This window comes from Primulina eburnea, chromosome 3 (assembly GCF_022965805.1).
Source record: "Primulina eburnea isolate SZY01 chromosome 3, ASM2296580v1, whole genome shotgun sequence".
Lineage (NCBI taxonomy): Eukaryota > Viridiplantae > Streptophyta > Magnoliopsida > Lamiales > Gesneriaceae > Primulina > Primulina eburnea.
In genome coordinates, this window is record NC_133103.1 from 52,552,134 (window position 1) to 52,570,738 (window position 18,605).

The 18,605-nt window shown below is 32.5% G+C and overlaps 3 protein-coding genes across 3 annotated transcripts; all 3 read left to right on the plus strand.

Annotated features, from left to right (window-relative positions):
- The first annotated feature begins 387 nt into the window (after window positions 1–387).
- On the plus strand, window positions 388–2,850 carry LOC140827907 (FCS-Like Zinc finger 8-like). Its single transcript, XM_073190850.1, is given in 5 exon segments — window positions 388–575; window positions 678–1,010; window positions 1,114–1,396; window positions 1,398–1,945; window positions 2,426–2,850. Coding segments are annotated over 3 exon segments (900 nt in total). The 5' UTR covers window positions 388–575; window positions 678–1,010; window positions 1,114–1,153; the 3' UTR covers window positions 2,535–2,850.
- A 5,681-nt stretch (window positions 2,851–8,531) lies between these two features.
- On the plus strand, window positions 8,532–9,304 carry LOC140828581 (uncharacterized). The gene has a single exon (XM_073191521.1). It carries the CDS (start codon window positions 8,797–8,799, stop codon window positions 9,166–9,168), a length of 372 nt encoding a protein of 123 aa, XP_073047622.1. The 5' UTR covers window positions 8,532–8,796; the 3' UTR covers window positions 9,169–9,304.
- Window positions 9,305–13,149: 3,845 nt separating this feature from the next.
- LOC140828582 (transcription repressor OFP11-like) lies at window positions 13,150–14,023 on the plus strand. The gene has a single exon (XM_073191523.1). The coding sequence runs from the start codon at window positions 13,262–13,264 to the stop codon at window positions 13,937–13,939; it is 678 nt and encodes a 225-aa protein (XP_073047624.1). The 5' UTR covers window positions 13,150–13,261; the 3' UTR covers window positions 13,940–14,023.
- Window positions 14,024–18,605: the final 4,582 nt, after the last annotated feature.

Sequence of the window (18,605 nt, forward strand, 5' to 3'; positions counted from 1 at the left end):
TGAGAAATGTGCGTGTGAGAGAGAAATGTGTAGCGGAAAATTCAGCTCTGTTCACCAGTAATTAGGGGGGAACCGAAGTGGGAGAGAGAGGCAGAGAGTGCTGAGTTGTTTCTCTTTCTGCACAGAAACTGACATTTGTGGAGTAAAGAGATGTGGATTCTTTAAAGCCACTGATTTTCATGCACAGGGCACGTTGGGAAATCTTCACCTTTTTCTTTTTCCCGTGGCAAGAAATTAAATTTACAGAGACAAGTGTAGAAAAAGGGGATATTTTTAAAAAAATAAAAAGAACAGTTTTTTTTTTTTTGTGTGGGTGAAGATAAAAGGACATCCACTTGCAAAAGGGGTGAGTGATTTTCTTGAATTGCTATTCTATTTTTTATGAAATTTATTTCAGCTTTTCTTCTCCCTTTCAGGTATTTTTGGTGGAATGGGTCTTGTCTTTTCTAAATGTAACATTTGAATCTTTATGTGGAAAAAAGACCATTTTAGCTGAGATAATAATAGTGGGTAGGAAACAAACAAAGAAAGAGAGGAGGAAGTGAAAAAAAAAGCAGATATTTTTTTAAAAAAAGGTTAGTAAAAAAATAAACGCTTTGTGAAATCTTTTTTGTTTGTATGTATTAAAGCCTGGTACTGGTGATGACTTTTGGGGTGGTTTGTTTGTTGATTTTCAGAGGGTAAAGGGATTCTTGCTCAGGGTAATTAGAGAACAATTGCGAAAAACTCGGTAAAGTACTGAAAATTTCCCTTTCCTTTTCCTTTTCTTGGCTTTCTGAATTTGTTCTGAGACAGCTCTGTGGAGTGGATTTTGGGGGGTTATAATTGATGGGTTTTGTGAAAAGTTGAGTCTTTTGTAGTTTGATTATGGGAAGGAGTTCTAAATTTTGAGTTTCGATTGTGTTGAACTTGAACCCGTGATTTTTGTACCCAAAGCAGTGTTTTTTCTTGGCGTTTTTGCCTTTGTTTTTGCTGCGAAAATTGGCCGATTTACTTCGGAACAATCTCAGGTGTGGATTCTCCTTATCCCTCTCTGCGTTTTGTTTTTTCATCTACATTTTAGAGTGAAAATCAAGATCTTTTGGTTTATATTCTCTGTGCATATATGTACAGATCATTAAGAATCTTGGTGACTATTTAAGAACAAGCTGCTATGGCGGATTATGAACCTTCGCAATCTTCGAAGAACAATTATAGACATCGGATTTCCTCGATATTCAGTTCACCTAAGCTGTTCACTGATTTTGTGTCGAAGGGATCCGCTGAAACTGAATCCACAATGAGTAGTCCAACTTCAATTCTTGACAGCAAGCCATTTTTAGCTCTAAAAAACCCCTTCTGGTCTGAACCAAACACTCCCAAAACTCCCAAACCGGAAAGTAAGAATCTTTGGGATGAAATTGGATTCAGGAAAGGTTGGTCTTAGCCTTATTGATGTTCTGATTGACGAGAAATCTGACCCGAATGTGTCGAAACTCGATAGCCGAATGGTTCTCATCGGTTCCCAGTTGAAGATCCAAGTCCCTCCACTGCTTCCCCCTGTTCTCTCCCCTGCTGATTCACCAAAATCTCCTCGAGATTTCGGGATCAAGACTCGGAATTCTCATATAGGTTCATTTTCACCCAGGTTTTCCCCGTCTTCCATTAAGAAGTCCCCTTTCAGTTCTTCGAATTCGGGCGCTTTTAGTAGCCTATCTGCTAGTGAGATGGAGCTTTCAGAGGACTACACATGTGTGATATCTTATGGTCCGAATCCGAAAACAACCCATATATTTGATGATTGCATTGTTGAGAGTTCTAGTGGAGTTGTCAAGTTTTCTGATTCGAGAAAAAAGATCGGGTTTTCTTCGGATCAATCAATGAGTTACCCCTCTGAGAGTTTCCTCAGTTTTTGCTACAATTGCAAGAGGAATCTTGGGCAAGGGAAAGATATTTACATGTACAGGTTAGCTCACATTATGTTAATTTTACTGTTTGTTTCAAGTTTGACACACTTTTCATTTATTTCGACTAATTCGATTCGATTTTTTAGTTGGATTTCATTCATGAATCATGTATATCTTGGAATTGTGTAGTTGCTAATCGTTTTTGCCAATCTCATCTCAAGCTTCAAAGATCAATAGAATTATCTCATGTTGGTACCTTTTTATCGATATTCCATTCATGTATGTTGGCGATTATATTCTTGTTGTAAGTAGCATGGACAATCATGATGGTACAAACATTTTGATCTAAGTGGACGATCAAAATTAAGAACTTCATGTGTGTCGTGGAAACAAAAGTCGGAAATCAAAGGAAACGAACGTTGGATTTTCGAATAAAAGTTCATCATCGAAATTGCAAAGAATTTCGGTCGATGTTGAGGAGGGCAATTTCCCTCACTATGCCCTTCTTTTCTATCCCTGATACGTCCTTCGATTTTCAGGGGTGAGAAAGCATTTTGCAGCAGCGATTGCCGCGACAAGGAGATCATGTTGGAGGAGGAAGGAGGGTTGGAGATTAGGGAGTCCAACTATGTTTATGGTACTTCATGACTCCTCTTTCTTAGGATCCAATAAACTAATGCGATTTTCATCGATTTTTAGATGTTGTGTTGTTAGTCTGATCGAGACTTGATCCGAATGTAGAAACGCACGAGCCATCTGCAGATGGATCGAGTCGAGATTGTAGAATAATGTTGGTTGGTTTGGGTATGTTTTCAGTGTTCATCAAACAATCTTGTAAATGGACCTGAAATCCAAGATTTTTGGGTTTTGTTTTTGTTTGAATTAAGGATGATGTTTTGCAACTACAATAATTGATCACAATCGCATGATTAAGTAGAACTAATGACGATTAAAGTGTCCTTAATGGTGCAGGTCTTCTTTAATAATCATGACAATCATCCCAGATTTTTATTTGATAATTCCTTTTATATTTTAATTATTTATATTGAGATTTCGAGGTTTTTTGAAGTAATGTCCAAGATGGTCCCAGGTTGGTGGAACCCCAATATGATGGAATTGTAATAATGGAATAATAAATTAATTTTTCAGACATTTTCTTATTGTTGTTTATGAACAATAAAAAAAAATCAATTTTATTCCCGACATATACGTTGTCAAATGAGTTGTAAATTGCGAGTGCGGCTGGATTCTTAATTTTTAAATATATAAATTTTTTTTTAGGAAAAACGTATATTTTTGTTTCCAAAAGATGATATTTGTTGGTAAAAAATTTTGTGAGACGGTTTCACAAGTCGTATTTTGTGAGACAGTCTTTTATTTGGGTAATCTATGAAAAAATATTCTTTTTTATGTTAAGAGTATTATTTTTTATTGTGAATATCAGTAGGGTTATATGTCTCACAGATAAAGATTCGTGTAGGGTTGTAAATTAATCAAACGGTTTGCGAGCTATTCGAAGCTCGGTTCGATAAAAAGCTCGTTTGAGTTTGTTTGTTAATCATATCAAACCAAGCCCAAGCTCGATTTTGAGCTCGAAAATTTAATCAAACCAAGCTCAAGCCTAAGGATATTTGGCTCGTGAGCTCGCAAACATGTTTGATAATAGGCTCGCGAGCTCGAGTTCGAGTTCGGCTCGTTTAGGTGGCTCGCAAACATGATTTTGGAATGTTCAATAATATACTTATTTATGTTTTTTTTGCTTTTATTTGTGTCGTTTTGGTTACTTATGAATGAATTTACATTTTTATGTCTGATTTAAAATTAGTTTATAGATATATTTAATTTTCAACAAGCTCGATTCAAACTCAAACTCGAGCTCAATTCTATGTTTATCGAGCTCGAAAACGAGACGAGCTCCAGCCAGGCTTTTTAAACATGTTAAACGAGCTATTAATGAATCAAGCTCGAGCCTGGCTTGATTAACATGCTAAACGAGCTTTTAACGAGCCGAGCTCGAGCCTGGCTTGATTAACATGCTAAACAAGCTTTTAACGAGCCGAGCTCGAGCTTTTAACGAGCTCAGTAATTTCAATACAAACCAAGTTCGAGCCTGATAATAGAAGCTCGAATCGAGCTCGAGCCTCAAACAGTTTTAAACAAACCAAGCTCAAGCTTGATACTATTTGGTTTGATTTGGATCGTTTACATCCATAGATTCGTGAGACCGTTTCACAAGAGACATACTCTATTTGTTAATTTTTCTTTAAAAAAAAAGGGGTTTTAAAATAAAATATCTAAAAAAATTAATTCGGAATGAAGCATTGGATCATTTAATTCTTACAGTTCCAGATTGGTATGGACGGACCACCGGACTGTACTGTGGGAATAATTCATATATATTTTAAAAACATTTATGTAATAATTTATGTATGTGTTATTTATTATTATTAAATAAATTGTATTAATGCAAATTTACTTTTATCCCAAATTAAATTAAACAATTTAAATAGTGGTACCAGTTTTCTGCATTAAATCAAAGCATTGACTAAACAGACCAACTTTGTGAAGTTGTAATTAAAGCCATAAAAGAAGAAATAGGCATGGAGCGACTCCTAAATTGTAGTAAAATGATACTTACAGTTTTAGTCGTTGGATCATTAATATATGATATCAACTTTTATTGATAGATGAAAAGTTCGTATAATCTGAGACCAGGGCAGTGGCCCAATGGTTCTCATTTGTAATCCCCAGCCAAATGGCATGGGTTCGATCCCCCACCCCTTAGTTTAGAAATTCAAAAAAAAAAAAAAAAAGAAAAGTTCGTATAATCTAATGATGTTGTGATATGATAAGAATTACTCGCGACGGACCATTTCAAGAAAATGAATAGATTTTCCCACGATGATCGAGTGCTTTCTTATTTTAATTATGACATTAAGAAGCTAACCACGTCAATTTTATACTAAAAAAGGTACCAATCTAACTTATAAAACATGATTACAATATGTCATCCTAATTAATTTTGAACCTTTAAAACGAGAGTAGATTTCTTGTGAGACGGTCTCACGAATCTTTATCTGTGAGACTGGTCAACCATACCGATATTCATAATAAAATGTAATACTGTTTGTCACGAAAATTTACGGGCGTGCCAAATGTGAATTAATCTGACTTCGTTTACCAAACGTTGCGGATCTCGATTTGACCGTTTGTTCTAATTCCCTCGAAATGGCTCCAAAAATAAGAACGTGAAATGAGAAATATAATGAAATTAAAGGAGGAATTCATAAGCAACATCAATATTTATTATGCCGTTATAAATTCGAACAAAGCTTTCACATGAGACTTGGATGGACATTGCTAAAATCTATAGAATGCTTGTCGGAAATGACAATAAACAAAAGAGCAAATAAGAGAAATTTTGCATAAAATTAATAAGGAATTCTGCAGAGTTTTTGCTGTAGATTTGTTGGATTGATTTGTCGTTGGTCTTTCTGATTCCTCATATTGCTTTTGTCACACACTCCATAGGAGAGTTTCAACTGCATTCCACGATCACACACGTTGGGTCATGGCTCAACTTCCCGCATCGTGCTTTTCTTAGACCAACTGTCTGCGTCTCTTGTGGGCCGAAGGTTGGGCTTTGTTTGTGGGCTTCTTAGATTATTTTTTAGGCATAACAAATACTCTTAGTATAAAAAGTAATATTTTTTCATTGATGATCCAAATAAAAAATCTGTCTCATAAAATACATCCCGTGAGACCGTCTCACACAAGTTTTTGTCCTAAAACTATGTGTTTAATTTCTTAAACAAAACAATTGTCTCGCAGGTTGATTTTTACCAACACAAATTAGAATACGGCTTATATATATTCAAATTATACAAAATTATCTATTTTTTGTTGTAGAGTTATATATAATTTAAAAATTGTTCTAAAATTATGCGAGGATTAACGGTAGTTTTGAATTGATTTAAGCACGCATAAATTTATAATCCTTAATGCTTCGATTGTTTGGCCTCAATTTTTTGCAATATTTTATGTTTTTAAAATATTAATTATGTGTAATATATATTCAAAAAATTATATGCCTCAACCTCATATTTTTCGGACTTTTTTTAAGAAGAGTGAGTCTCATGTGAGACCGTCTCACGGGTTATAATCCGTGAGACGGGTCAACCCTACCCATATTCATAATAAAAATTGATACTCTTAGCATAAAAAGTAATACTTTTTCATGGTTGACCCAAATAAGAGATCCGTCTCACGAATACGACCCGTGAGACCGTCTCACACAAGTTTTTGCCTTTTAAGAAAACATCCCCACATGTTACGCCATGTTTTTCGGAATGGAAACAAAATTTTAATAAAGATTTATTCGATTCAATAATTCCAATACTATTGTGAGACGGTCTCACGAATTTTTATCTGTGAGACGGGTCAACCTTACCGATATTCACAATAAAAAGTAATACTCTTAGAATAAAAAATAATATTTTTTCATAGATAACCCAAATAAGATATCCGTCTTACAAAATACGACACGTGAGACCGTCTCACACAAACTTTTGCCTAATTCTAATCGTTTTTTGAAAACGTATTTTGCCAATGTATTCAAGTTCCTACGGAGACATTGAAAAAGATGCATCGATGGATTTTTTACATTTTGTGGTGTTTCTGTATTTGATGACATAGCATGTGATCTCTTTGTAAATAGTTTATGTAAGTCATTTGATTTCACCCCAAATTTTTATTAATACAAATACGTTTTCTCTATAATAATAATAAAAAAAAACAAATGCGCTTTTAATTTGACAAGGTAATTGGCATATTTTCGGCACGAATTACAGCACCTAAACACATGATTTGGCGCAATTCAATCTAAAAATGGATGAGCCTTAAAAAATTATAGATCTATGAAAATTATAATGATTCAATTATAAAGATAAAATAAATTTGAATATTAAGTTAATTTTTTTAAAAAAATTTAGAGTATATTTTTATTAAATTAAATTAAATAAAAAGATAAAAATTTCTAGTAAAGAGACTTCAAATAATTTAGTGCAATTCATATCGTTGATTGCAATAACTGTCTATATTGTAAAAACAATTGAAATATAATGTTTAAACTGACTGTTGATTTTTAGTGAAACAATTAACACTCGATCCTCTCTATAATATATATGAATTATTCATATAACGAAATTTCTCGGGGTAAGAAGTTTAAAGTAAAATCATTTTTCTAAGTCGGCGAAATCAAGTAATGGAAACCAAATTTGGGATTAATTTGTTTGTATTTGTAATAATGAATTTGTCCAAATATTGTATAGACAAGACATGCTAAAGGTTGGTTCATTCACAAACCCATTGCCATGATTCTTGAAATTTAATTATTTATGTAAATTTGGCCTTTTGTTCGGTCGACTCAAAGATAACGAATACGAACCGTCAATATTATGAGGTTGACATAATCTATTTATGAACGCAAAAATTTGTCTGAGACGGTCTCACGGGTCGTATTTTGTGAGATATATCTCGTATTTGGATCATCCATGAAAAAATATTACTTTTTTATACTAAAAGTATTACTTTTTATTGTGAATATCGGTATGATTGACTCGTCTCACGGATAAAGATTCGTGAGACCGTCTCACAAGAGACCTATTCATTTATTAAATTATATAGTTATTATTTTTCATATACGGAAGTAGTAATTTTTATTAAATACAATTAGAGTGAGTCTCATGCGAAACCGTTTCACGGATCTTAATATGTGAGACGGGTCAACCCTACCGATATTCATAATAAAAATTAATACTCTTAGCATAAAAAGTAACATATTTCATAGATGATTCAAATAAGAAATCCGTATCACACAATTTTTTGTCATACGATTAAAACATCTAAATTATTTTGATTTGTTCTCAAATCCCCGATACACCATAGAATAATTTTCTAATAAAACTTGCATGGAGTAACATGTCAATATACACTATAGATAATAAAAAAATAAAAATAAAAAAGAAGCCCATAAATTTGAGTCAATTATTAGAATGGTTCCAAACTTGACATATATATATATATATATATATATATATATATATATATATATATATATATATATATATATATTATTTGATCAACATTTTATAACATAAAGTCTACTTAAGAAATATGGTGATAGATGTTGTAGAATTCAAATCTTATCAACTAAAATTTAACTACCTATCTACCATAAAATATACAATAAAATAAAATTCTTCATAAATTAGATTACAAATCAACTTATGAAGAAAGTTCTTCCACTGTATTTGCTTATTTATAATTTTGATAATTTATGTTATCGAATCATAGATATAGTAGACTATCTTTGTTTTCTTCCTTCAACGATTATGTTGATTTTTTTTTTTACGTGACACTAATATAGCATTGGCATGATAGTGACGTGACACTCGTATTTGGAGTGTTACATTAAAACACTTTAAAAATAGGATTTAAATTTTTTTAAATAAAAAAAAGACAAGTTCATTAGATATTTTTTTGAATTTTCAATAAGAGGGGAAGGGCCCTCCACCATAGGCCCCCCACGTTGTCTCTTTTTTCCACTGCCCAATGTCCCTTAGAACATGGAGAAAATTAAGGCAATTACTTCCCCCACTCTACAATCCCAGTCGAAACATAAAACGTCTCTTCCTTACAAACATTATCCAACTATAAAACACGCTCTCTCTTTTCCCATATCCCACTTATCCTCCCACGAAAAAAGGGCTTCAAATCGCTATTCCAAAACACGACTACACCCACGGAAAAGAAGGAAGAAAGCTGACCAAAAGCAGCACAATCCCTTAACCCGTTGTTTTTCTTGATCTTTTCATTTCCTTGAGAAGAAGACATCATCGGTTTCTCCGAAATGGACATCGAATCGGTGAAGTGCGAGTGCTGTGGATTGAAAGAAGACTGCACGCAGGATTACATCAGCAAAGTGAAGTCAAGCTTCGATGGCAAATGGCTCTGCGGGCTGTGTTCGGAGGCTGTGAGAGATGAGTGCAATTACAAGGTATTCGGGATGGATGAAGCTGTCAAAGCTCACATGTCCTTCTGTCGAAAATCGAGTAAATCGAATCCGGCGATCCGTGTCGCCGATGGAATGAGGGAGATTTTGAGAAGAAGGTCGAGTGATTTGTCTGCTAATCCATCTTCTTCATCGAAGAAGAAGTATTCGAGATCATCTAGTTCTGGTCAAGTCGGGAATGATCATGGCTCCGCCATTCATTATTACTAACAGCTGCGCGATCGTTTTTCTATAGAGTTTATATGATTTTTGTGTAGTTGATCATATCGTAAGTTTGTGTTATCCTAAAGTTCTTATTATTCCAGTTTCATTCTCCATATGATTTCTAGCAATGGATCCGATATAATTAATTAGCTGTTTTAATTATTATTTTTTTTAATTTTGTTGTCATTATTATACGTATCGTTTTCATGAGATATATACTGACGAACTACAAATCGGTCAGAGGAAATATAATATTTCAATTAAAACCGAATTTTTTACAATTATTTCTTTGTTTTTGGCTATATCCTAAGCCAAAAACTTAAAATAAGTGAATAATTTTAAGAAATATGATTGGCAATTTGACCTCTCATTTATCTTCTCTGCTTATCTCCATTTTCTCCATTTTACTTCTTCCCTTTTCAATATTCAAGATTCAAGAACCAACGCAAATGGCACAACTTGCTCAAGAAAAAGAAAGACCTCGTGCTGCTTCTAGTATATTTTTTGATATATTTCTTACTTTATATTTTCTGGACTTGCTAGATAGTTTTATAAATGTATTTTTCATTATTCAAAATTGAGGATATGTATTTTATTTTCTCGTTTCTTCAAAATTATTTAAATTTTGTTCTTCTAAATATTTTTAAAGAATTTTATGATTTTCAGAAGGGATTCGATATGAATTCGTATTTTTTGGAATAATATAAATGAATTAGTATTTTAAATCAATTACATTTTTAATTCAACTAAAGTCTTGGACCGAAAAAAACGAACAAAAACACCAAACCATATTATGAAAATCCGAACTGAAATAAAATGATTAATAACGGATTAGACATTTGTAAAACTGAAAACCGAAACATTAAGAAAGCGAACAAAACCGTCCAATGGGAACACCTATTCATGGGATGCAAAAACTCTAATGATCTTAGGGTTGCATGCATGAAAAAATACTTGAAACCTTATATTACAGCAAATTTGTTTAATTTTTGTACATTTCTGAGAACCACAGAAACACTCTAAAATTGATTGATTTGTTTAGTCCTATTGAACTTTTCTTTGACCTGATCTCTGATACACACATACACAGGGTTTTTTTTTAAAAATATTATAAATAAATAAACTAATTGTAAAAATATGACAAATTTTGAGGATTTGTAAAAATATAACAATCCGGCACTTACTGTCCCGGATTCACCTTTTTTATTTTTATTTTTTAGAAAAAAGAAAGTGGGGGCACGGATTTTAAAAAAAGAAAATGTAAATCGGCGACGGTTTGTATATACCGTCGCTATTGGCGACGGTTTAAGCAAAAACAGTCGCTAATATAAATCCGTCACTCACTGTCACGGATTATAAGAAGCCGTGTCACAAATATGCGTGTATTCTTTCTATCTTCGTCGAAAATAATTGTTCTTCATATTCATTCTCACAACTTATTTCATTCATTCGATTTATAAGTGCAAAATCCATCTTTTCTACTTCGATCATATATTAAAATTATTTGTTTACTTTATCGTCCATTTAATTTGAAGAGATACTAAAATGTAATGTTTAATTTCGTTGATAATATTTTAATTATATATTAAGAAGTAATTTTAATATGTAACTTTTTTTATAATACTTGTCATTTATTTCATATATTAGCATCGTCCGTTATATTATTACAAGTTCTGTATAATTGAGAAAATAATTTAATTAATTTTTTTAATATTTTGTTTGTATAATTTATATTATATTAATGCAATTATTATTTTGTTCACTAACATTATATAAATAAGTATAATTTAGTTAAATAATGTATTTTCAATATCAATCGTGATATTAAAAAATAGTTTGATATAATATTGTATCTACAACAATTACAATAATTATAATATTTATTGTTTTATTGGAATTAGAATATGTATATAAATTACGGATTTTATATTTAAGTGAAATTATATGTATACTATATGAATAATTATAATATTAATTGTATTATAAATTACGGAGATTAAAATTACGTGTAATTTTAAAACTTATTCTCAATATACTTTAAAAATGTAACAAAGTAATTTATAATTTCATTAGTATTAAATACACTAATATTAACTCATTCTTATATTAAATTAAATTATTTATATTAAAATTACTTCTTAATATATAATTATAATATTATCAACGAAATTAAACATTACATTTTCGTATCTCTTCAAATTAAATGGACGATAAAGTAAACAAATAATTTTAATATGGCAAAAACTTGTGTGAGACGGTCTCACGGGTCGTATTTGTGAGACAGATCTCTTATTTTGGGTCATCCATGAAAAAGTATTACTTTTTATGCTAGGTGTATTACATTATATTGTGAATATGGGTAGGGTTGACCCGTCTCACAGATTAAGATCCGTGAGACGGTCTCACATGAGACCTACTCTTTTAATATATGATCGAAGTAGAAAAGATGGATTTTGCACATATAAATCGAATGAAAGAAATAAGTTGTGAGAATGAATATGAGGAACAATTATTTTCGACGAAGATGGAAAGAATACACGCATATTTGTGACACGGCTTCTTATAATCCGTGATAGAGACCGACGGATTTATCATAGCGACGGTTGTGCTTAAACCGTCGCGAATAGCGAAGGTAGTTTTAAACCGTCGCCAATAGCAACGGTTTTGAAAAACGTCGCCGAGTTAGATTTTCTTTTTTTAAAATCCGTGCCCCCACTTTCTTTTTTTTAAAAAAAAAATTAAAAAAAGGTGAATCCGGGACAGCAAGTCCCGGATTGTTATATTTTTACAAACCCTCAAAATTTGTCATATTTTTACAATTAGTTTATTTATTTATAATATTTTAAAAGAAAACCCCACATACACATCATGAAATTAAATATCACATTTTTGTGCTTCTTCGTGGATCATAAGCAGAATCCAACATATTTCTGTCTAGAAAAAAGTTCTATGTATCTCCATTCAATATATTTCTCACCAGATTTACGCCACAAACGAAGGATTGTAGCAGCTATGATCTGCTTGAATTCCATATATCACAAAAATTAAGTCAGTAAAAAGTAATATTTTTTCATAGATGACTCAAATAAAAGATCCGTCGACAAAATACGAACCGTGATACCGTCTCACACAGGTTTTTGTCATAATAGATTCCGAGCAAAGACAATATGAAATACGCAGTCGATGAGCGCCACGTCAGCGATAGGTATATACGTGTGGAAATAATTTATTTATATATTATAAGATTTGAGGAAAAAAACATATCAGTCAGTCCTTTTATCAACTGTATTTTTGTCTGGTGGAATCTATGAAAATTACTCTTGCTGGTGAATGTTGACCGAGTCAAAGGACAATTATATTACACAGTCACGAGCACGAGCATCTCGTACCATATATATATGAACAACAAACGACTGACTCGAACTGTAAAAATTGCTTTATCCTCACATTAAACGCAAGCGGAGCTTAAGAACCAAACATGCAACTTCGCAAGTGCACATGATGTTCTACTGATTTTTATGGAAATATTAGACATGATAATTGATAATAATCCTACATGCATGTATGTGCCAGCAGACCAAGTTAGATTTCATCTTGCAACTTTCTTAGCTCTGGGTTTTGATCTATATAAAAAACTACATAAATATTAGAAACATCGATCTAGTATGTGAATTTATAGTGTGAAATTGGGGGAAATTTTGCATATTGGTCTTGTAAGTGAACCTTATTCTGATTTTGGTTATCTAATATTATTGATACGTCAAATGATACATATTTTTTTGAGATAAAAGATGAATTTGAATTCCAAACTATTATATATTAATCCACTCAAACATAGATACTTGTGTCATAGGCATATTGTGTCAATGCTTATAATTACAAAATTAAAGTTTCGGAATATATATATGTATATGTGTGTATGTATATGCAGGCACATGCATAAAAAGAATATATAACATCAAAGATAACATAAAAGTTGTACCGGAATGCACAGAAGAAGAATTCTTGCTCTATTATTATTTTGCAACAACTGGAGTATATACATACATGCATACATATACTCATGCAACAACTTAGTACAAACAAAAGAAAGTGAAAAATGTCCAACATATTATGGAAGAGTTTCAACCTCTGTTTCTCCAAATTCAAATGTCTGCCCACCATCACTTTCTCCTCACCACCCACCATTGAGGAACAAGAAGAAGAAGAAATTCAAGAATTCGCCCAAACAAACCCTTACACCCACCACTCTGTCTTAATCAAGAACTACAACTCTTTGTACGAAGTCTCCACCTCAGACAGTTTAGCCGCAGCCGAGTTCTCCTCCTCTTCCTCCTCCCCCGAAACCAGCCCCGTTCCAGATTTCAGCTCCGCGTTCGCCTCCCGCCGCTTCTTCTGCTCCTCCCCTGGCTGTTCCAACTCCTTACTCGAGCAGCCGGAAACAATTGCAGCTCCTCGACAAGGGGCGGCGGGTGGCGGGGTTGCGGTTGACAAGTACTCCCCGGACCCATATGAGGACTTTCGAAAGTCGATGCAGGAGATGATCGAGGCACGCGAGTCCGCGGGGGTTGAGGCTGACTGGGAGTTCTTGCATGAGCTTCTTGTTTGCTATTTGGCCTTAAACCCTAAGCACACACACAAGTTCATCTTCGGAGCTTTTGCTGATGTTACTGTGTCCGTTGTCGTGTCGTCCCCGAGAGCTAATGGTTTCTGCCGGACACCAGTCACCGTCTCGGGCATTGCGCTGCCATACAGACGGCGGCTTAATTTTCTTTGAGTCATGTGGCTTGTGGTGGAGGAAATATTTTGGTGTACGTCCGTAAAATTGTAGCCTGTTCCTGTATTTTCGTGATTTGATATTATTATGGATATAAAATTATAAATTATAATTATATAATTTTATTATTGTTGGAACAATAAAATTTCGTTGATAAATATAAATTGAACATTTTGATTAAATTCTTGATCAGTTTTTATATAGCATTTATCTTCCACTATGCAATTCAATCTGCTGCATCAAAATTTTATGTCATATATATAACACTAATTAATTATCATATTTCATAAAATAAAATATTTTAAAATATCAGAAAATGCAGAAAATTATATCATAGCAATATATGTCCAGTGATGTACCCTCAAATACATCAAAAGAGTGGAGAATTCAGGATTATATATATATATTTTAGAAAGTGAAATATAAATTTTCGGTAAATTATAATAAAGAGTATGTATCTAATGATACAGTCTCACAAATCTTTATCTGTGAGACGAGTCAAACCTACCGATATTCATAATAAAAAGTAATACTCTTAGCATAAAAAGTAATATTTTTCATGGATGACTCAAATAAGATATTCATCTCATAAAATACGACCCGTGAGATCGTCTCACACAAATTTTTGACTATAGTAAATTGATACAATATACACAAATTCAGATATGATGATTACAAAAGTTTAAATAATATATATTTAATAATACGAGTCCATGTTGATAATTGCGTCTTTTCATATGTATATTTTAAATAAATTTATTTGGGATGAATTATTAAAAGTGTAAAGGTTTTAGTGTCTTTTGCAATGGACACAACATCCCAAAGTGTTGTCACTTAAAGTCATGGCAATTGGCAGGAGGTAGGAGTTTAGGTTCTTGCGCGATAAAAATCTCTTCTAAAACAAAACAATTAAATATTATAAAATTTTGTATACGAAAATTAATTGTTGAACTCAGAGGCATTGATTTCGATTGAAATTAAAATCTCAAATTTTTCATTTGTTATTTTATTTCTGACTAGGTCTCTTGTAAGACGGTCTCACAAAATTTTATCTGTAAGACGGATCAACTCTACCGATATTCACAATAAAAAGTAAGCAAAAACTTGTGTGAGACGGTCTCACGGGTCGTATTTGTGAGAGTCACACATGAAAAGTATTACTTTTTATGTTAAGAGTATTTTTTCATGGATGAACCAAATAAGAATTCGCTCACAAAATACGACAAATTGGAAAACGTTCTCACACAAATTTTGCCCTAAATATTTTTAGTGTAGGACTTTTGATTTATGAAGCCAAATCGACACGATTGCTTCGGGAGTAAGTTGAGCAGGAATAATAACCATATTTTCTTGGACAGAGCCCGAAAATTCGGATTTTATGAACGTGTTTTTTCACCTTATAAAAAATTTAAAAATCAAATTTTATATATTTATTACAATAAATATTTAAATATTTTTTTTTAATTTTAAATTTTGTTTTTTAGAAAAAAAATATGTTAGTACGATACATAATAATTTAGATTTGATATTTTTGGTATTTAATTTCATGATATTTATAATTATTTTTTATTTTAGGAGTGATATTAATAAGAATTCAAAAAGTAGATAAAGAAAAAATTATTCTAATAATTTGAAAAATTTGGAAAGTGGATGAGATACTGATGTTTAAAAAAGGTTGATTCAATCGACCATAGCTTTATAGATATTACCTTAATCTTTTAGAACTGTGACAGAATGGCACCGGTGACGAAAATGGATAGGTAGATGAAGCGATGGCGGCCGGCAGCGACAATTACATCGGCCGGCGATGAAAATGGAAAGATAAAAATGGAGGAAGTGAAAAGACTAGAATTGGTGAGTGATATAAAAAAAATCAAGGAAAACGAATTTACATAGATGAATTAATTGTTCGGACACATAAGACGATTTTAAAAGCTTGGGATGAATCAACGGTTAACAAGTAAACCATAAATATCTTGTGTGACGATCTCACAAATCTTTATCTGTGAGACAAGTCAACCCTATCGATATCCATAATAAAAAATAATATTCTTATCATAAAAAGTAATATTTTTTCATGGATGACCCAAATAAGAGATTCGTCTCACAAAATATGACACGTGAAATCGTCTCACACAAGTTTTTATCTTTACTAAAATACTAGTACCCTTTGGATGCATGCATATGCGAAAAAAATTTGTTGTATAAAAAATATTATAGATTATTTTTATATGATTTTGGTTTTTTATTATAGGTTTAAAATGGGATATGCTATTGTCATTTGTCTTTGGATAAGATTTAAATAATATCAAATATGTTTGTGTGCTCATGAAATTACGATAATATATTATTTCTGAAAAAGAAAATAATTACTAGGTCCACTACCTTTGCTTATTTTAGATTTTGGTAACCTAAAGGTTCAAAATTTTGTTTTGGTGTACAGACTTTGAATTTTTTTGGTTTTCAGAACTATTAAGTGTTCAAGTGGTATCAGAAACTGTTGAAATCGTACCAAAAATTGCTGAAATGATATCGAAAATTGCTGAATTTTTCGATGTCATGTCAGAAATTAGACTAAAAATAGCCAAAAATTAAAATTTAATTAATCAAAACAAAATTTTGAAAACTTATCGAATCAAAACTCAAAATATACAAGTCAGTAGACAAGAAAAATCATTCTCCCTCTCTTGATCAATAGCAAATGTTAAATAGACAATTGTATTGAAAAAAAATATGAATTGTCAGTACAAAGCTCGTTAATTATAAGGACCTCAAATTTAATAATTTTGTATAGATAATATAAAAATTTCTAATTTTGTAATTGATGATACCTCGGGATATCCCGGGTCATGGACAGTGTCCGGGATGTCCCAGGCCGTGGAGCCTGTCCATGAAAAGTGCCCGGGTCAGAAGCATGGACTGTTTTCGGGTCAATAAGGCGAAAAACTGGATTGACATCCGAGTCTTAAAATTTCCCGGGACGAGGGGAGTACGACTTGAAAAATCCGTGAAGGGGCCAGTCAGTCAAGGGGCTGGGCCATGGAAGCCCCCGGGACATAACCTCCCCGAGACGTTGTATGCCCGGGCCCTCATAAGAAATCACGAGAAGCATTTTATCCGGGCCACTTCGATATGAGCGCTACATTTAATTGCACCGACATAGTAGGGTGTGTGCAGCCGACCTATCTTTGAATAGTTGACAAAATCAAGTAGGCAGGATGTGATTAATATGAGATTTGACATGTCAGAACAATAGGGTATAATTAACCGCCCTACTGTAATTAATGATCAGCACAAAGAACGAGGTCATAATTACATCTTCTACTATAAATCACATGTTTTTCCTTGCATTTACTCTCTATTCAGATATTGAATACACTCATTTATTGTGCATTTACTACTCACCTTCCACACCAATCTCACAACCATCCTTTGGTTACATTGGTTCTTTACTTGAGTTATTCACTGACTTAAGCATCAGACTGGTCACGCCGAACACCCCTTCGACGCCTATTCACGTGGTTATCCAATTGGTTGCAGGTTCACATCTATCCCGGGAAGCAAGCTGTTCATCCAGACGTCTTGCTCTTATTTTTCCCAACATCTTGATAATAGATTCGGCGGAGCACCCGACCCGACTCATTCATTTCACCCGGATCACATCAGTAATATAAGAGAGTATTTTGTGTATTTTTGAAAATCACACTATGACCCACACATGCTTCGTGATGGTAAGAGTACGAGTTTATGTTTGTACGAAATATAGATTTTGGGGACATAATTTTTCCGTCCAAAATTTATTTCTGAAAGGCTCAATTAAGAGATTTATTTTTATAATAATACAATATTTAGTTTAATATTTTTGGGAGAGTGGGGTTGTTGCCATTCAGAAAAAAATTTTGACTGCTATATTATATTGCGCTTTGCTTATGTTAACTTTATTTACCTTGTCGCTTATCTTGATATTTTATTTCAATCTAAGGAGACAAATCCACTTTATTTGGTATGGACCTAGTAGAGAATTGTATAAAATATATGGTAAAATTGTAAAATAAACAAAACCAAGTTTCCTAAAACAGCCCAGGTCAGATTTTGAAGACTTACAAGGATTTGATTCAAATAATTATTATATTTTTTGAAGACTTCTAAGATTTTGACGTGACATTGAATATATGTTAGCAGAATCATCAGGTATCATATCATCAATATTTTATGTCATGTCGACGATAATTCGACGATGAAAAAACCAATATATATATTGCACCAACGATCAATTTTTTACGATTTACATGACCAAAAACTTAAATAAGATGTCAACTTACATAACGAGGTGGCTAATTTTCTATTAAATATAGATTCAAAGAAGACACAAATTTGTGTCAGACGGTCTCACGGATCGTATTTTATGAGACGGATCTCTTATTTGGGTTATCCATGAAAAATTATTATTTTTTTATACTAAGAGGATTATTTTTTATTTTGAATATCAGTAAAGTTAACCCGTCTCACAGACAAATATTCGTGAGACCGTCTCACAAGAGACCTATTCTTCAAAAAATATCATTTCATAAGCAACTATTTTAACAGGAAATATAGCATAAACAAAAATAGAAATAAAAATAGTCAACCAGACCGTTCGTTCCGACATGAGCTAGGTCGCATATAT

Bases quoted from the DNA above. Each gene is read 5' to 3' on its own strand.
- LOC140828581 (XM_073191521.1), top strand. From the start codon at position 8,797: ATGGACATCGAATCGGTGAAGTGCGAGTGCTGTGGATTGAAAGAAGAC.
- LOC140828582 (XM_073191523.1), top strand. From the start codon at position 13,262: ATGTCCAACATATTATGGAAGAGTTTCAACCTCTGTTTCTCCAAATTC.